Source organism: Triturus cristatus, chromosome 5_2 (genome assembly GCF_964204655.1).
Source record: "Triturus cristatus chromosome 5_2, aTriCri1.1, whole genome shotgun sequence".
NCBI classification, from domain to species: Eukaryota; Metazoa; Chordata; class Amphibia; order Caudata; family Salamandridae; genus Triturus; species Triturus cristatus.
In genome coordinates this window covers 532240530-532260947 of record NC_140588.1, presented here as the reverse complement: position 1 = coordinate 532260947, position 20418 = coordinate 532240530, and the positions used below count along the sequence as shown (strand labels likewise).

General features: G+C 46.6%; 1 protein-coding gene across 2 annotated transcripts in view; it reads left to right on the top strand.

Moving 5' to 3' along the window:
• The window catches only part of PDCD6IP (programmed cell death 6 interacting protein), a 450822-nt gene that overhangs the window by 258182 nt on the left and 172222 nt on the right, over positions 1–20418 (top strand). For both annotated transcript variants that reach the window (XM_085607570.1, XM_085607569.1), the window contains exon 13: positions 13345–13593. In XM_085607570.1, the coding sequence (XP_085463696.1) occupies positions 13345–13593 (249 nt within the window). The remainder of the gene's footprint in view (positions 1–13344; positions 13594–20418) is intronic.

Sequence of the window (20418 nt, the reverse complement as noted above, 5' to 3'; positions counted from 1 at the left end):
TTAAAATAGTCAGCAAGAGGTCAGTATATTGTTTCTAAACCTCCTCAATCTATACCCCAATTCGTGGAGATTGAGCGGAACCTTCTGATAGGTTTTCTTCTGTTGGAGTTGAAGGATGTAATTTTGGCTGTACACTTTTTCCTATGCATGTTCCTTTCAAGCCATAATTGCACCTAGAGGATCTAGGAAGAATGTTTTTTGTCTCATTGCACTCACTTGTGCACCCTGTGTCAGCGAGCTACAGGCATGGTCAGTCTAGTCTCTGTACACTGCCTGCTTAGGACAAGTGCATCCTTTCTTCCGAAAGTGGTTTCACTTTTCCATGCAGGACTGTCCATCATGCTCCCTGTTTTCTTCTAGCTGCCATCTCTCTAAGGAGCAGACGCTACATTAGTTGGATCCACGGCAGGCCCTTAGCTTCTACATGAATAGGATTAACAAATGCCTGGTGGAGGATTGGGCTCACTGCGAAAAAAGGAAGGGCAGTTAAAAAATTTACCTTATTCGAATAGATAATCCTGTGCATCAAACTGTGGTATGCCTTGGCCTAAAAGGACCCTCATAAAGGCCATAAAGGCCTTGGGGCTCATTACACCACGGCAAAGGCAGTCATTTTGGCCCTTGCTCAGATGTCCCTGGTTTTGCCATCTGGCTATGTTGGCATCTGTCCAGACTTTCACTAGGTACTAGTATGTAGATTCTCCAGCAATCGAGGAGTGTTATTTGCCCATCAGTCCTGCTAGACTTCCTGATGTAAATTCCACTCCTCACACCCTCCTCCTTGGCGGAAGCATTGCTTTGGTATTTATCCACATGGTGAGGAGCCTGCCGTTACAACTATCCATTAGAAGAATAAGTTACCTACCTTTGGTAGTAGTCTTACAGGTAGATATTCTAACTGCAGATTTCTCGCCTCCTGCCTACCTCCTTGCTCTGTGGAGTGGACTGTTATGAATTAATAAGGTTGTAAAGTAGATATACACACAGTCAACATTCTCAATCTTTTAGTCGTACTCCTCAACTGAGGGCATGGAAAAAACACAATGCATAAGCTGACGCCAGTGAGCAGGTGTGATACCTCAATGCTGCTCTGTATCATCATGTCCATAAGTGAGCCAATGGCGCCACCTGTCGGCATTCAGGCACTGTTCCAGGAGTTTTTGTATCTGGTCTGGTGCCTGGGGAGATTCACAAGGTGAGTAATCTGTAGTTCAATGGATTATCCGCCAGAAATAAGTTTCTTAAAGGTGAGTTACTTATGTATATGGGACAGTTTTCCTTATAAAGATAGGGTGTTCAAAGATAACACAGGAAGGGGCAGCTGATGAATCAATATCTGGTGTGGATTACCTGAAAATAGTGAGGATTCAAGAAACAAGACCACCGTAAGGGCATATATTGTATGGAGAATGTACCCTGTCAAAGAAGGTAAAATTTGTTTGGGTGTTGGTATAATGAGAAAACATTCATCTCCCGATGGTTGGTAGTCCAATAGTCAGTTCCTCAATAACCCATTAATCGAAATGTTTTTCAGATGGGTCCCAGTTTTCTTTAAATACATGCACGCTGTCACTCTGACAGTACGTTACCCATTCACGTGATGCAATGATGTTAGTTTCCTGCACTATTTCCCTTGAGTGAGGACAAAATTGATTTTAATGTTCGAGGCATATGGGCTGCAGATTACACACTTGTGCATAGATCGCCATCTGGTGTTGGGCCTGGATGTTTGCAGTTGTTTTTCCTCTTGTAAAGTCTTTGGAAGTCACAAGGTCGGTGACTCCTCCTTTGGATCGTATTGCGCATGGGCGTTGGCTCCATCCTCAGATTGTTTTTTTCCGCCATCGGGCTCGGATGTGATCTTCGCGCTCCGGTTCCAAACAGCTTCCAGTTCCAGGATCGACGCGCAATCCTCACCCCAACTCGCGGTATTGTTTTCGATCGCGATCTTCCCACTTGACGCGCCTCTCATCGGCAAAAACCTTCCATTCCGGTCGTCGACGATGGCCTTTGGGCCTACCCAAACTCCGGTCCAGGCTACTGGAAAGGACTCCCTTCAAGAAGTGCCCTGGATGTGGGTCTAAGTTCCCCGACACCGATCTCCACGAAGTATGCAATCTCTGCCTCTCCCCTGAACACGAGGCTCGAGATTGTCTGTCGTGTAAGTCCTTCCGGTCCAAGAAAACCATTTGAGACCGAAGGGCTAGAAGAACCATGGCACACTCGGCGACGACGATTCTGGACGACATCTTCGGGGAAGGCGTCGACGCTCCAGAAGAACACCACACCGACGAGTGACTCGTCAGTGCCTCCGAAGCCGACGATTCAGATGTGGAGGACATCACTCCTGCACAGAGGGTCGTGAGTACTAATCTATCCCCCCCCCCCCCCCCCCCCCCCCCACAACCTCGCCGGCACCGAAAAAGGCTTCGGTCACACCTTCGCCTCTGGGCCTAAGCAAGACCAAAGACATTGCTTCCCACACCGCACCTTCGGGCCCGGTAAAGAAGCCGATTAAGCCTTCCGGCGGCTCGGGCTCGAGCCAGCCCACCGTCGGTGCCGATGAACACTCTTCGACACCGAAAAAGAAAATGGCCTCCGCTTCGACACCGAGCCCCGCACCGAAACGCTCGGTGTCGAGAACCAGCTCCAGCTCCTCGGTGCCGACACCATCTTCGGCACCGACAAAAGCACACAAGGCCACCGGCACCGACACTTCGAAGCTGAAATCCACCTCGGCGCCGACCAAACAATCAGACTTTTCCAAGCATAGTTCCAAACAACGAACCAGCGCGGATAAAGCCAAAAAACCAACGGCCCGACGCCGACAGACCAACCAACATCACCAGAACTTTTTGCACCGGATCCATTACAAAAAACACTAACCAAGGATCCTAAAACCGGACATTTGATGCTCTCCATCAAAAAGAGACAGCTGGATAAACCTGCTCCGCCTCCACCTCCAAAGAGTAAGGACTCTGCTACCACTCCTTTCAGAATACCTTCCCCACCTCCACCGCCTCCTCCACCTTCCCCTCCTCCACCGTCTCCTCCTGCACCGTCTCCACCCCCACCTCCTCATTCCCCAACACCCTCTCCGGATGATTATGATCAGGGGGATCCATATGATGACATAGGAGACGTGCTTCAAGATTTACCTACAGGGGACCCCACTCCCACAGGCTCCCCAGACCAATGGGACGATTATAATATCCCTGACATCCCTAACGTCCCACAGGATGATCTCTACCCTTCCAGACCTTCCCCACCAGAAGACTCACTGGGGTTCAACCATTTACTACAAAGGGCCACACACTATCACGGGGTAGATCTCCATACCGACCCCGTGGAGGAGGATTTCCTCCTCGATACGTTTGACACCACATATAGGACTACCTCCATATTGCCTATGCTCAAGGGAGTTATAAAACATGCGCCAGAGGTCTTTAAAGACCCAGTCAAAGCCAGGGTCATTAACACGCGCATTGAAAAGAAATATAAATCCGCCCCTACAGATCCCTCCTATATCAGAGGGCCAGCACCACTAGATTCTCTGGTAGTGTCCTCAGCACGTAAAAGGGCCAACTCCAAAGCGTCAGGCGAAGCACCACCACCTCACAAAGAGTCTAAACTCTTGGACGCATCAGGCAAGCGTACTGCATCCCAAGCTGCCAACATATGGCGTATCGCTAATAAACAAGCGCTACTAGCCAGTTATGACAGAGCCCATTATGACGAATTAGAAGCCATAATGCAACATCTCCCTGATAAATACAAACTTTGGGCCAACGAGCTAATTCAGGAGGGTAAAACCATTACTAATACCTCCATACATTGTGCCCTTGATGCAGCAGACACAGCCTCCAGGGCCATCAATTCTAGTGTCCTCCTCGGTCGCCATGCCTGGCTAAGGATCTCAGGTTTTAAACCGGAGGTACAGGCCTCCATCCTCAACCATCCCTTTGACCAGGAACATCTGTTTGGCCCAAAAGTGGATGAGGCCCTAGAAAAGATGAAAAAAGACACGGACACGGCAAAATCCATGGGAGCTTTACAATCACACCCTCCCAGGCGCTCCTTTCGCCGCTCTTCCTTTCGGAGAACATCCAGAGGCTTCTCCGACACCGCTTCCACTTCATATAAGGCCCCTACCCAGTCCTCCTTTACAAGGTGCTACCAAAGAGGCGGATGCAGGGGCAACAATAACAAAGGCAGAGGCAAAACAAACACCGCTCGCTCTGCCACCGCACCTACCCAATGACTTCCCTCCACTCCCCCCAGACCATCCCACTCCCGTCTGGGGCAGACTCCAAAATTTCCTCCCTGTCTGGGCCACCATCACCTCAGACAAATGGGTAACACAAATAATTCGGTCAGGCTACTGCCTAGAGCTAATATCTACCCCCCCAAACATTCCACCCAGACAAAGCCCAATGTCACAAGAACATCTAACACTACTAAAGCAGGAGGTAATCTCCCTCCTATTGAAGAGGGCGATAGAACACGTTCCTACCAATCAACGAAATATGGGGGTCTACTCCCTATATTTTCTCATACCAAAAAGGGACGAGACTCTGCGGCCCATCCTAGACCTTAGGCCCCTAAACAAATACATACACTCAGACCATTTTCACATGGTAACGCTTCAGCAGGTACTTCCACTGCTTTCCTAAAACGACTTCCTGACCACTTTAGACCTAAAAAACGCTTATTTCCACATTCTATTGCACAACGCTCACAGGAAGTTCCTCAAATTTGTAGTGGACGGCCAACACTACCAATTCAAAGTACTCCCGTTCGGAGTCACAACAGCACCACGTGTATTCACCAAGTGCCTAGCAGTAGTGGCAGCACACCTCAGGAGACAACACATCCATGTCTTCCCATACCTAGACGACTGGCTAATAAAAGCCAGTTCATACAGCCAGTGTGTACAACACACGCATGCCACTAACCAGCTACTTCACCAACTGGGCTTCACAGTAAACCACGCAAAGTCCCATCTACAACCATCCCACATAAAACAATACCTCGGTGCCACTATAAACACCTCAAAAGTGCTAGCCTGCCCCAATTCTGCCAGGATTACAAGCATTCAGGCTCTACGCGCAAAATTCATGGCACAACACTCCCTTCCAGCTCGAGTGTTTATGCAACTAATAGGGATGATGGCCTCTTGCATCTTCATAGTACCTCACGCAAGACTCCAGATGCGTCCTCTCCAAGAGTGCTTAGCGCGCCAATGGAACCAGGCCCAGGGTCAATTAACAGATCTGGTGTTGGTAGACGGTCGCACCCATCGCTCTCTGCAGTGGAGGACCACCACAAACCTTTCCACAGGTCAACCGTTCCTGGACTCGGTTCCCCAGATAGTACTAACCACAGACGCATCGCTCTCCGGCTGGTTAACTAATCTATTACATCTCACCGTGGAGGGCACATGGACACCTCAACAAAAGTTACTCCACATCAACCATCTGGAGTTACTAGCGATCTTCTTAGCCCTAAAATCTTTTCAAACACAGATTTCAGGCAAGGCAGTCCTAATCCACACAGACAACATAACAGCCATGTACTATATTCAAAAACAAGGCTGCACACACTCTCCACAGCTCTCTCGGCTAGCACAGAGCATATGGAGATGGGCCATGCCCCAGAAAATCTTTCTCCTAGCTCAGCATGTCCCAGGAGTCCAAAACACTATGGCAGATCTGCTCAGCAGACAAGCACAACAAATCCACGAGTGGGAACTCCACCCACAAGTTCTACACCCGTATTTTCAGATGTGGGGGCATCCACAGATAGACCTCTTCGCCACCCACGAAAACACCAAATGCCCAAGCTTCGCCGCCAGATATCCACACCCATTGTCCAAAGGAAATGCGATATGGATGAACAGGTCAGGCAGATTTGCGTACGCTTTTCCGTCTCTCCCACTCATTCCACTAATGGTGCGCAAACTACAGCAACACTCCCTCACACTAATCCTAGTAGCTCCAACTTGGGCCAGACAACCGTGGTACACCACGCTGCTGGAACTATCTGTAGTACCGCACCAAAAATTACGCCTCTCTCCACACCTCTTAACCCAGAACCATGGAGAGATCAGGCACCCGGACCCAGCTCAGCTCAACCTTGCGATCTGGCTCCTGAAGTCCTAGAATTCGGTTATCTAAATCTTCCCCCTGACTGTATCAACGTCATCAAGGAAGCTAGGCGACCCACCACTAGAGCGTGCTACGCCACCAAGTGGAAACGTTTTGTTGTCTATTGTCGCAACAACACCATCAATCCCCTAGACGTCTCCATTCAACACATCATTGGCTACTTACTCTACCTACAAAGGTGTAATCTAGCCTATACGTCCATTTGCCTGCACCTCGCAGCTATAGCAGCTTACCTACAAAACAGGCAACATCTATCACTCTTTAGAGTACCTGCCATTAAAGACTTAATGGAAGGCCTTAAAAGAATAATTCCCCCCCAGAGTGCCACCCTCACCTGTGTGGAACCTAAATATTGTTTTCACCAGACTAATGGGGCCTCCCTTCGCACCATTGCACAAATGTGAACTCCCAATTTTTAACCTGGAAAACTGCTTTTCTCGTAGCCATCACTTCCCTCAGAAGGGTCAGTGAGATACAAGCATTTACCATTCAAGAACCTTTTCTACAAATGCACCATAACAAAGTTGTTCTCCGTACCAACCCAAAATTCCTCCCTAAAGTCATTTCTCCTTTTCACCTAAACCAATCTGTAGAACTACCAGTATTCTTCTCGCAACCACAAACTGTTGCAGAAAGAGCTCTCCACACACTAGATGTCAAACGAGCCTTACTCTTCAACATCGAGACCTTTCCGTAAGACCAAACAACTGTTTGTCTCATTCTCTCCACCACACAAGGGCAACCCCATCTCCAAGTCGGTGATAGCTAGGTGGATTGTCAAATGCATTCAGATTTGCTACCACAAAGCAAAACGAACGCTATCCGTTCCCCCTAAAGCCCATTCTACACGTAAAATAGGGACTTAAATGGCTTTTCTAGGAAACATCCCATTAGATGATATCTGCAAAGCAGCTACATGGTCAACACCGCACACTTTCACTAAACACTATTGTGTAGCTGTGCAAACTAAGCAACAGGCTAGTGTGGGCCAGGCTGTACTCAAAATATTATTTCAAACTACTGCAACAGATGCGGGTGGTCGCCGCTAAGGGTGGGTACTGCTATATAATCTATGCACAAGTGTGTAATCTGCAGCTCATATGCCTCGAACGGAATATGCTACTTACCAGTATGCATCTGTTCTTGGCATGTAGAGCTGCAGATCTACACACGCCCACCCGCCTCCCTGGCTACCTTTATCTGTTCCAGTTTATCTTATTTAGATACAACAGACATGGGCATCTTCACTGTTTATTACTACGCTCCATCATTTTCCTGCTGGCGAAAAACAATCTGAGGATGGAGCCGAAGCCCATGCGCAATACGATCCAAAGGAGGAGTCACATACCTCGTGACTTCCAAAGACTTTCCAAGAGAAAAAACAACTGCAAACATCCGGGCCCAACACCAGATGGCAATCTATGCACAAGTGTGTAGATCTGCAGCTCTACATGCCAAGAACAGATGCATACTGGTAAGTAGCATATTCCTTCTGCAGTATACATACCTTAGTAGTAGCCAACACAGTATTGATCCATAGTGTCTGATATTTCGTGCCACCAGGAATGTCTGCGGTGTCGCACAGAATCTCCAGCGGGGCCCTGCTGTTTATTCTGGACATTGTGGATTCTGCATTGTTACAGTACTTTTGAAGGACCTCACTGGCCCAAACAGTGATGACTGTGTTTCTTGAAGAACTATTGCATCTCCACTAAAAAGAGTTCAAGCTCAAATTGGCAATGTGCAGTTTTTTAAAGAACCAATGCCCCCCTTGCAGTATTTTGAAACGCTACATTTCAAGCGGGATTTACAGAGACCCCTGACTTGGGTGGTTAGCATGGTAGACGATTCTTCTTTTGAGTTTTCCTTCTGACACTCCAGCATTATTTGAGAAAGTGTTTGTGAGCTTGTAGTACAATTCACAAATATGATTTGCAGAGAGGCCCAATATTATACCTCTAGGGGATTCATACACCATGTAAAGGCATGGTCATTGGCAACCATAAAGACACTGGGATAGTTGTAGCTATTGCCATCTATGGCACAAATTGTTGTGGAAGCATATTTTAAGCACGTTAATGGTTCTGGCTTGTTAGTCTGATAATTAGTGTTTGATGCTTAGAGTGCCTTTAAAGATCCATTCCTTCCAGTGAAACATCTTGCTGCTGATCAACAGGACTGCATTGTGCCAGATGGGTCAGTCAGTCACAACTGTCTTGACGTCCATACCTTGTCTGTATCCTTTAGTGTCATGTTCCATTGAAAGGTTTCAGTGACCGTACGGAACCTGGGAGCTCAAACTGTAGCTTAACATAAAAGTGGTAGGAGACAGATAATGTATTCTCTCCTACCCAGGGGTACAAACCCAATACACACAATACTTGGTCAATAGAATACATAAATAGCACAGAGTACACTGGTCCTCGGGGGGAGACCAAACCATATAGTAAAATAGTGGAATGCGAACCACAACGTATGTCGAGAATGGACACAGAAGAGATGGGGACCCAAGCAACTACCCAACGTGGGAATCTAGTAGTGTGAAGAGTGGGAACATGATAGTGCTCAATGTTAGTCAATAGGTAAGTTGCATTTGCTATTTTAAAGAAGGACCCTTTCCAGCGATCCTGAAGAAACCCTGTGGAAGATGGAAGGTGGGAGAGTCCCCCCACCTATGGATACCCCAGGAACCAGGATACCTACACCAGGAAGCCGGGTGCATAGGTGCGAAGTGACGTCGGAAACCGCTGTAGGCCACAATGGAGGACTTCAGAAAAGGTGTCGCTGGTGCAGAAGGTGAAAGTGTCCAGTGGAATCCAAAGGTGAATTAAAGGAGAGGTACCTGCAAGCAGAGGCGACAGAGTCTATGCCAGTCAGGAAGTCTATGCCAGTCAGGAGTGACCAGTAGGCACGAAAGACTAATGTACACCTATGTCAGAGATGCAGGAGAGTTGATGGTGCCCTAGAAGTTGCAGCTGTACGGACCAAGCGACGCAGAGGAAGATCAGGAGCCGTGCACGAGCTGTCCCACATCAGATGTCAAGAGCCATGGGGTCAGTGTCCGGCAGGGGCACCAAGAAGCCTTGGCAACAGCAACCAGCGTAGTTGAAGAAAAAGGTGCAGTGTCGGGACATGCAAGGTCCAAGTGATTAACCACGAGCAGGTAAGTCAGAGCAGGCCCCGAGCAAGCAGGGGACCCCACTGGAGCCAAAAAAGACCCTGAAGAGGACACATGGGCGGAAGGCACAGGAGTCGCAAGGAGACCTCTAGCAGCTTACCAAAGGAGGAAGGTCCACGGTGCCAAGGATGCGGTGCAGGCGTAGCTACTGGCTGCAGGAGATTCTTGAGGCTGCAGCTTCTTGGAGCCTGAAGATCTCTGGAGGAGAGAGTCAACAAGCCCTGGCAACAGCGAGTCAACGCGTTACGCTGGAGTGCTGTTCTGGCGGGTCCGATGAGGGATACTGGCCTCAAACTCAGTGAGAAGACAGTGCAGGCCTCGAGGTAGTTGCAGAAACACCACCTATGTTGCTGAGCCTTTCGGGGTCCTTGGGAGCACAGGATCAGCAGACCGGTCAGCTGCTGCGGTGTACTGCAGGTGCAGGGGAGTGACTTCTTTGCTCCAAGGGAGATTCTTACGGGTGTCTTGATTGTCCACAGGCCCTGTGAAGAACGTGTATGGAGCACAGGCACAGATGTTACAGCAGACTTTAAGGACGATGAGACTAGGAGCAGCAGGAGTCTTCCCAGTTGCAGTCTCAGTTCCCAACGCGAAGTCCAGCGAGGTTCTGAGTGCCCAGACGGTTGAAGTTGAAGTGGTATGTGATCTGAATCTTGTCCAACGAATCGAGGGACCCACCCACAGGTAAGCCCTTAAGTACCCTAAGGAAAGGGTTGGAACGATTTAGGTGCTCTCCCAGAGGAGGGTTGGACAATGGTGAGGATACTCCCTTGGCTTTGTCCAGTTTTACGCCAGAGCGGGAGCCAAAGGCGCCCTGAAATGGTTTGGACTGGACTATGCAAGGAGGGCACCAAATGTGGCCTTCAAGCAGTCTGAGTGGTGCTGGCTAGCACCCCCACCCTGTCCCAATACACTAAGTCCTGTCTGGGAGGTGGTCACACCTCCCTGTGACAGGATACCTATTGTCCTGCCTTCCTCTGCTCAAGCTTTGCTCAGCAGCAAGAGAGCAGAATATCGTCTCTGGTCGGTAGCAGCCATAGTTTGCTGTCCAGGTGTAGAAGACTGGTAGTGGGAGCACTGAGGGCCTCCTGGATGAGCTTTACAGTGCATGGTACGATTCCAACATGTTTGATACCAAACACAACAGGGTTCATTACAGCCAGTTTAGAGATGGTCATCGCGTAATGACGCATGGAGACACTGTTTCTTAATGGCTGCTGCACCTACAACCAGGGAGAAAGGACTCCGAAGGTTGTAGGGGTGTCCTGGTCATGCGGGGGCACCCTCACACTTAGAAACAAGCACCCTGCCTTCAGTACTGAAAGGCTTGTCTTAGGGGTGATTGATAGGTTTTAAGTGCAGTGACCTTAGATATAAGGAAACCTATATCTGTTGTACGTGGTTTTGGCACCAGCTTACACTGGCTGCAATGGCAGTCCTGTAGTCACAATTTGAGTGGTCTCTCATGGGTGGCATAATATAGGCCTGGGCGGTAAATTCCGTTCCACTTGCTGAATTTGGGTAATTTCGCGTTACGCGGAGAATGCGGAATTGCCCAAAATTCTGCTTTACGCGGCTTCGCTGAATTTTTTGCTTGTATGCGTTCTCAAAATGCGTGTTCGCAAGATATTTCCCCCCGAGCACGCAAACAGCATTTGCGAACAGGAAAAAAGCATCGCGAACAAGCAATTCTACGTGTTTGCAGAATTTATGCGTGCTCGCGGAGATTTTTTACCATTTCGGGGACCCTTGCGTAGCGCGACTACGCATATTCCACCCACCCCTAGCATGATACATGCTTCAGCCCATGGGAGACCCCTGGTGTACCTGTGCCCTGGGTACCTTAGTACCATATACTAAAGACTTACCAGGGTACACCAGTAGCCAATCTGGAGTGTACCCGAGTTCTCACCATGTCCAATTTAGGGAGGAAGCACAGAGATGGCGGTCCTGATTAGCAGGATCCCAGTCGGACTAGTCAGTAAAACATAATGACATCAGCAAAAAGTGCTGGTGACCATGAAAGCAGATCCTAGTTTTCTACACATATGTTAACAGACGTGTTTCGTTCTTGTGGGACACTTGCACACAAGATAGACTCTTATGTCATTACAGATTTAAATAGGCTGGCTTTCTGCAATGCTAATGAAGTTGTGACTTCCCTTGCCCTATTCTGATTACTTTTGCTAGTATTTCTGCTGAAGTCTGTGAAGTACTGCTTTCTTCAGGTCTTCTTGTGCACCTAATTTCTCGAGGTGACCCAAAACTTTTGTCTGTGGGCTTTACTAAGACCTCTTCTGGAAAGCTTACTTTAAACCCATATGCTTTGATGTTTGCTAATGGAAAATATCACAGTGAGCACAAGCTAAGCAAGGACTTTCAGATGGCTAGCCAGGAAGGGTCTAGGGTGAACCCTCAAGTGCATGATATCCTTTTTTGGGATTGTTGGTTTCTTACATATCCAATAGGTTATCTTTCCCATTATCTACAGTCCAGGCTAATTTCTTTTTAGATAGATGCATCGGTGGCATTCTAGATCCGACCCTTTGAGTATCCTCACCTTGGTCATAGTTAAGATCTTTCGCTATCTCATTGGGCACTTTGCTTTCAAAGGCCACACCTGAAGCCCCCACACAAGGGTCCATAAAGGGCTACCCAATTTCAGAACTCCAGTGTAAGCATTTCCTAATAAAATGTATAATCATTATTAATACAAAGATGAACTGCATCAGAGTCCTCAGAAGCCTAGTGTCAACCTGTTAATGAATACGTAACATACGATTTTTCATTAATGTGATAGGCTATGATATTGGTAAGCAGGCTTCAAAGCCAACGATTTACACTCAGAACACTCTTGCATTTTTAGATGATACTTTATATGGGCTACCATTGCTCCACAACTCCGAGCCAAATCGGATTTATTTCTTGAAGGGCAGTCTCTTATTATTCTTCAGCCTAAAGGCCCACTACACTGGACCATTTTGAGTATGTTCCCCATACTGATTAAAGTAGATCTCATCTAGTGGACTGAACAATTTTTTAAAAATTATTAGTGCCCTTCCATGCTCATTCCAAGTTCTCCTACACACCCATTGTGCCTAGCTCCTTTGGATCGACAACCAACCACGAGGCCCTACATGCATACTTTGATATGGAGCAGAGGCAGTAGTGTGTCCCAGCAATTTTGAAGGAAGAGGGTCTAAGAGTACTCAAGTATATGCAATAAGTACATTGTTTTCACTCTGCTGGTTAGTCACCCGACCTATTTTGCATCCTATTTCTAAGTACTTCTGCTGACAACATTCACAGCACACATATGACAGCACTCCAGAGCAAATTCACTTGTCTCATTTTTCTCCTGCTTTGAAATTTTAGCATACCTTTAAAATTGTGCTCCTTTTTAAAGCAAGGATACTTTATCCTCTCCAGTAATGTATGTCTTTTTAGTTCTAAAGTGTCTGCATTCAATCTCACGCACCCTTTCATCCTTCTGATGCAACCCACTGAAAACGGCACCCGATAGATTGAGGAATTTATTTTAAAGTAAGTGCTCAAGAAGCTGTAATGACAGGGCTATAAGTATAGACAAGATGACTATTTATTTGTTTCTTTGACTTCTCCAACTTTATTTGTTAGCTTAGTTTATCATACAGTATTTAAGGTGGTGGTGCTCCTACAAGATTTCTTTCTTTTTTTAATGTTCATAGATAACACTCTTTTTCAGTACAACATGAATGACAAAACATGGTGATCCTGCTCTTAAGCATTTTTTACAGCTAAGTTACTGAGAGAAGTGAAATCTGTCTGATAAAAAGTAAAAGTGGAAAGTTAGGCATTTAATTTAAATGTACAAACTAAAACTTAGTATTTTTAAATGTCTTCACTCCAAAATCAGGTGTTTTTTTTTTTAACACTAATGTTCCTTTTATTATTATTTTCATTAATTGTATCTGCTTTCATGAACTTATAGTAATTGAAACTTTTCTCGTTGCCTCTTAGGTTGTCACCGTGTTGAAATCCTTGCTTGTCAATCTAGAGGAAGTGAAGAAGGAGCGAGAGAAGCTTGAGAATGATGTGAAGTCAGTGAGTTTTGACATGACAAGTAAATTTCTGATGGCTCTGGCACAGGATGGTGCCATCAATGAGGAAGCTATTTCTGTGACTGAACTGGACAGACTATATGGAAGTTACACCCAGAGAGTTCAAGACAACCTAAAGAAACAGGAAGAACTTCTCAACAGTATCCAGGTAACATTTATCTTAATGATTGATACTATTGTAGCTTCTAAATCTAAGCACGCCTCCCGAGAGCTTCTAGGTACACCTGCCCAGGTCACTTAAAGGTCATACAATACCCAATAATTTTATGCACCAGTAAGATGTCCCCCGAATTCTTTCTTTTATTTTTATTCCAACTGCTTGACTAGGGGTGACAAGCCTGTTTGGTAGTGTTTTGCCAGTGTTTCTGGTGTTCATAAAATTACCTGACAGTTTAATCTTGCTCCCAACGTTTGATATGCAAAGTGGATATGTATATAAATCCATAATAATGATCATGAAGCCTTCTCAAAGGTCCAGGGCTATCCTGCCTTCATTAAACGTTTGAACACCTCAAATAATATATGGGCTCTACTACTAAAAATGTAATTTGTAACAAGATAGTATTTAAAGCTAATCTAAATGCTGTAATGGTAATAGCCTGGAAATTCTTGGCTGAAGTTGGTTTGTGTTTTTGTAAGTGGCATCTGTTGCCTTTAGTACTGATGATGCACTGGCCGCAGAGCATAATATCTTCTTGTCAGTATGTTGTATTTTGTATAATCACAGTCTTGTGGATAAGTTAACATTTTTAATGACAAAACATGTTTGATGGAGCGGTCTAATCAAAATAGCTTGTTTTTGTGATTAAATTCATTTGTGGAATAAAATGCTAGTTAAACTTGCCAGAGTAACCTTAGGAAGACCTGGACTGCTTTTCATAGTTTATCCTGTACAAAATCTCCACCAAGTGCTACTGTTCAGAGACATACTTTTGGGATGCATTTTGCTTTGTGTATCTTGAAATTGTCACTGTGTTTTGCACAATTGGTCACACATTGAGGTAATGGTGAAGCCAAAGGATTTAATGGAGAAAGTTAGCACAAGTGTTTAATTCAACTGTCTGCACCCTAAATGTTCACTCAGTGTTAGAATTAATCTTTTTAGTTGCAATAAAATTGGTCAATAATGAGGAGATTTAGTTTGAAAAGCTGACTTGTGATCCCGGATTTGATGTGTTCAAGGTTGATTTTCAGACAAGTCCTAGTCCGGTCTTCTGACTCTCTTTAGTGTGTGACCTTTGTTAACATGTGCATGGTGAAACTAAATGCATGCATCTGGTCTCCGAGCAATTTATTACACACTTTCACCTGTATAGTAACAGTAAGAAAATGGGTTCTGCCTATCAAATCCACCCAGATTTTTGTTTTTTTGACCACCTGGTATGTGACCTTTTTACTGTGGGTGCGCCTCACCACTGGTGACTTACTCTTGGTAAACTCTGGTTAAGTGGACTAAGCATGTTTACCGCCAGTGCCCGCCTTTTAAGATAAGGCCGCTGCAACGCAGCAAGGGTAAGTTAAGATTGGCTGGTTACACAGGAGCATGTGTGAGGGCTGCGCGTGTGAGACTCCTATCATGCGCAGCCTCGTAACTGCACACAGGAAGCCTGGCGGACTTGGGACTCTGTAAAGAGAAGATATTGAACTGGGTTGGGCCTCATAATGTTAGTGTACACTCATAGGGATAATCAGTGTGTTGTCTTGTCTGCAGTGACACTCCTTTATACACCTATGGGGGAAGACTGTCTTTGCAGGTTCACTTCCCTTTGGCCTATAGAGGCCAGTGACGTATTGTACTGGGATGGAATCTGCATGCCAGGCCCAAATTTGAGAGTCGCAAGAAGATATCTGTATAGCTTATCGATCATCCAGGATTGTCATATTTCTATGGCTCAGGATCAGAGCCCAGGCTTTTTGTTACCCTGCTGTGCCAAGTTAAATACATTTCTTTCCACCAGCAGTAACAAAGACCTCCCCACACATAGGGAGCAATTCACAGTGCTTCACTTAGCTCCTGTGGAGGAAAGGGGTGGGGAAGAAGGATCTGCATCAATAAATCAGATGTCACACTGTACCAGGGATGGGCTAGCCCAAACCCACTGAACAAAGGAGAGAGTCTAGATCTCTGGAGCCAACACAGAAGGGTGCTCCTTATGAATATTTGGTGGGAAAGACCCAGAGGAGATGTGACCAGTGATTCCTGGGTTGACGCCATTTTTAAATGTCCCAACAGGATTTGTAGGAGTGTTGGGACCAGGGCCGGACTGGCCACAGCGGGCACCAGGCGTTTCCCCGGTGGGCCGCCAGGCTGGGGGCCGTTTTTGGACCCCTGGGGGTCCGTTTTTGTTACTAGCAGTTTGCCAGGGCTGGTTTCGGTTCCCAGTCCGGCACTGGTTGGGACCTGGGCAGAGAGGTGACGTGGCACCCCAGGATAGGCCAGAGGTGCCTCACTTCTAGAACCTTCCGTCTCCATTTAAAATGTCTTGCGCAACGGGGAGAGCTCTCTTTTGGTTGTATTTTTCTGCTGGACACTGGGACTGAAGCGGGCAGGGGGCTCTCACCAGGACCAGGAAAGCTGGTCCCCTTACAGCCCCACTAAGGGCTAGTTGGGGGAAAGAACTGGACTTTTACACCAAAGAAGAGAGAAGCCCCTGAAAAGGAGAAAAGCTGGCGCACCAGGTTGGTCACCAGGAACACAGTGAGCTTAAAAGCATGCAGAATTGACCAACGGGACCCAAGTTACCAGCCAAAGATGGATTTGACTTTTGACCCCTCGGAGCGATCCTAGAGCATGTAAAGCTCCACAGCCCAGCTGTTTCTAACACCCGGGTGGGCCGCGGCCCCAAGGGTCAGCACACACGGGTTTTATTAAGGTTCTTAAGTAGGGGTGTACGTGGGCTCCCCTCTCCAGAATCTCCCTATCGCCCGGAGGCGGCCAGGCCCCCATCCACGAACCCTGCATGCCAAAGCTAGGTGGGTGTGGGGGAGGAGGGGTGCTGTCGCCGTGAACCTGCCCCGCTCCTGTGTTTGAGGGCAGCAGGCTGCCACCGCGACAACAGAGGATTTCACTGCCCTCTCCGGGCAGGGGAGGAGATACTGCCAGCTTCCGCCAGTGGGGTAGCCAGGGGTTGGCTGCCTGTGCTGCCTTCAATGTCTGTTGGCTGGCAGAGTGCCCATGTTGGAAAAAGCACCTCCAAATAACATTAAAAAGCTGCAGGGCGCTAGGCTATGTGGAAGAAAAAAAAGAGAAGATGTGACTCTCCACAATGCAGCTGCAGGACCTCTCATCAAATATTCATGCTCCAGGGGAACGCCCCATAATGACCTGCAGGGCATGAAATTGTCAAACTGTTTTTGCTGCTTGTGCTGGCCCCATAACGTAAAGAGTGCAGGGGAGCCCTAGAGGGGTCTCCCCTCCCGCCAATGCCCCAATGGAATTTTCCTTAAAGGGGACCTTAGGTTGAAAGGCTCAAGGAGAATAGGGCATCCCCAAGCCTTTCATGTTTTCAAGCACTCCCTAGGCTGGAACTCCACAGCTGGGAGTGCGGTATCCTTTAGGGACCAAGTTTATGGTTTCAGCTACTGTGGCCTGAAGGTATCTAAAGGATGGTGCATGTTGTACAACGCCCTCTAGGGGCTAATTCTATTGTTACGTGTTGTGTGATCAAAACGTCATGCCCTCTATAATTGTGTTTTCATGTATATAACAAGCATTGAAAATGCAATAGGTCTCGCCTTTGATTAAGTTAAAGCCATTTGCTTTGCTAATGTGATTGTATAGCAAAGCAAATGGCTTTAACTTAATTGCATTTTCAATGCTGGTTAAAATGGTATCCTTGCCACGTTTGTTACATCGGCGGTAGTCCTTTCCGTACAACATCCCCCCTTCATGGTGCAACACAACTAAATGCGATTTTAAATAGGTTTTGATGGCAAGGAGGAGCTATCCAGGTCGCACTCCACACGTGCACACAATCAACCTATTGCAGCGGCAGATATATATGCATATTACTCTGCCTCTCATCTCCTGGTAGTTAACGAGTGGTGGTACGGGTCTGATCCAGCGTACACAGTGGAGCGGCTGGCAATGATGGACACTGCCTTGCAGAAACTTCTTTAGCGGTTATGAAATGATAAAATTAAGTACACTGTGTCTTTAGCGTCATATGTAATGTATTTGCTGGGCTCTGCCCACTCTGTACCTTTAAAAATGAATAAAACTTGTAGTGAAAACAAAATGTTTAGTTTGTCTGCAGGTAATTTTAGCTGTTCACACATTGAATCCCACCACACAGCACTTATCAAAATCCCCTATACTTGGCTAACAATTTAAAACGATCTGCGACAAGAGCTCCTAAATTAGGAGCCACACAGGCAAAATTGAACATCTTGGCTGGAAGAGTAGCAGACCCTATTACAAATCTTGCAACTTCGATTGGTGAGGGTCTTGCGTCCTGATCACTGAAATGTCAAACTGTAGCATTATGGGGTCTTTTAGTTAAGAACAAAAACGCATAAGTATTCTCCATAGGGCTCGTTATATTCTAGTGTATTTGGTGTGTAATGAGCTTCAATAATTGCCTCTCAATTTCAATTAGCGGTGGTGACAATATAATCATTGAAATTATGTCCAATTTATCAGGATAAGGACTCTTAGACAGTCCAATCTCCGAGAACTTGCTTTTCTTACGGGAAAGTAAACTAGTTGCCAATGAACAGAATATTACATTTGTTTACATCTCGTTGCTACAACAACAAGAAAAAACCCAAACTTCTGAGCAGCAGTGCCATTTAGGCATGCATTCAAAATGAGCTCATAAGATCTTAAACATAAAAAATGAATTGCCAAACTAATGTACCATGAGCAAAGTGCCTCTGTGGAGTAATTTACAATTACAAAACCACAAAGATAATCACAAAATATTGACCTTTAGGATAAAGAATATATTTCACCCTCTTTCACTCAATAGTTCCCACTACCTTATTTGTGAACTCTGGGGAAAGAATAGGTAAATAAAATTATGTTGGCGAAAAGAATTAAATGTCAACTGTTCATTGTACTTGGACATAACTCATAGAAGGAGCAGTTATAGTGTTTTCGGGTCCGAATAAGAGAAACCCAAAACAGGAGAGAAGTTCTTCATATTAGTCAAGGGTGCACATGTGGACCAAAAATATGACTTGAGGATGCCAAGATGGTCTAAAAACAATTTGCGTGACTTGTTTCCAAATATTTTGATGGCTTGGCTCGTGTTACGGCTTTAGTACCTAGCTAACCAGAACCTTGGCTAGGCTCTTGCGTCTCCCTATATATTTGTCTGCTCGCCCAACTCCTGCAAAAACCACTAAGGTTTAGTACTGCGACACATACAAAAATATTAAAGGTCCGGTATTTTGACTAGAGGTGGGTGAGTGTGAGAAGTTGGCCTGGCATATGCTGGTCACTAGTTATAATGGCCACCTTGCCACCAGTCCAATTCGACTCTTATGGTAGATAGGTTTAAGACAACCTTTTAAAGAAAGCTATCCTAGTGGTAGCTGTGGAGAGCAGCCTTCAGGCTAAGTCTCTGAGGAATGTAAAGCAGCTTGTTTTACCTTATAATCTCTTGAATTACCAAATGAAAAGGACACCACACAGGTAGATATATCAAATATATATGTATTTATTTCTAGATACACTCTACTAATCTCTTTATGAGATTAGAACCCAGATACACATTCAAATGTCAACAGTTGTCAATAAATTAAGCACAAATATGGCTATAGCCCTAGGGGCGTACCAAACCATATACTAAGAAAATGATTTAACAAAGTCGACTTGCAAAATGACAAAGCCTAGGGCCTTGGGAATCGCTGGGGCTTCACTACTGCAGTGTTAGCAGGTAAGTAACAAGCCCACGGGAGACACAGCCGCGGGTTTCCTATAGGTTACAATGGAGCAAGTCGCGGTTTGTATTTTAAAGTTTTAGGGCACTTCGAAGAAGTCAACAAGCAAGCCACTTACAGGGTAAGTATTTCGAGGGCCAACACACACTTGGGCACCGGAGTGCACGAGTTACCTCACCCAGGGAAGCCGGGTGCATAGGTGTCTTTTGGTGTCGGGTCGCGATGCTGTTTTCAATGGAGACCAATGAAGACTTGCTGCTTGAAACGACTGAAGAGGTGTCCGCTGGAATCCGAAGGTGGGTTGAAGATGAAGAGGACCTGAAAATTGAGGGGACAGTGTTCAAAGTCACTTGCCAGTGACCGGTGGCCAGCAGGATGGATGACCACAGATGTTGCGTCGTTTCAGGTCGTCGATGGTGATTTGTCTCTACACTCACGAGGTCCAGGAGGGATCGACAATGACCAGCAGCTGGATTCGTAGTGTCCCACGACGTCTGCAGCTGATAACGGTGTCGGCAACCGGATTGGAGCCAACAAGCCTTGGCAACTGTAAGTCTCGTGTGGACTGAAGATAGTCGGTGATGCAGACCAGCAAGGTCTGATGGACTTACCCAGCGAGGGTAAGTGAGGGCAGGCCCGGAGCAACCAGGAGAGCCCTTGAAGTCGGTTAGAAAGTCGTTGGGGGAGTCACTAGCCAACGGGCAAGTAACCGCGAAGACGCCTTCACAGGAAAAGTTTCACAGGAGCCCACGGTCACTCGGGACAGGGTAGGCCGCTGATGTTTGGAACAAGACCTGCTAGGGACTTGGGCCACAATTGGTCCAAAGCACAAGTTTGTAGAACGTTGTTTAGGGTTTGCACTCGAAATCAGTGCACGGTTCCCAGGTATTGCTGTTCCTCGTCACTCGTGGGGTCCAGATGCCACAGCTTCGCTGGGGACTCAAAATGGCCGTCGAGAGGTCAGGAAATCCGCTTCTGGGGCGGCAGGGACTTCGGACTCCGGCGGGAGCGGTGAAGTTTGCAACCGTTGATTAAGGTTATAGGTGCCTGCCAAGCAGGGGAGTCACTCCTTGACTCCAAGGGAGAT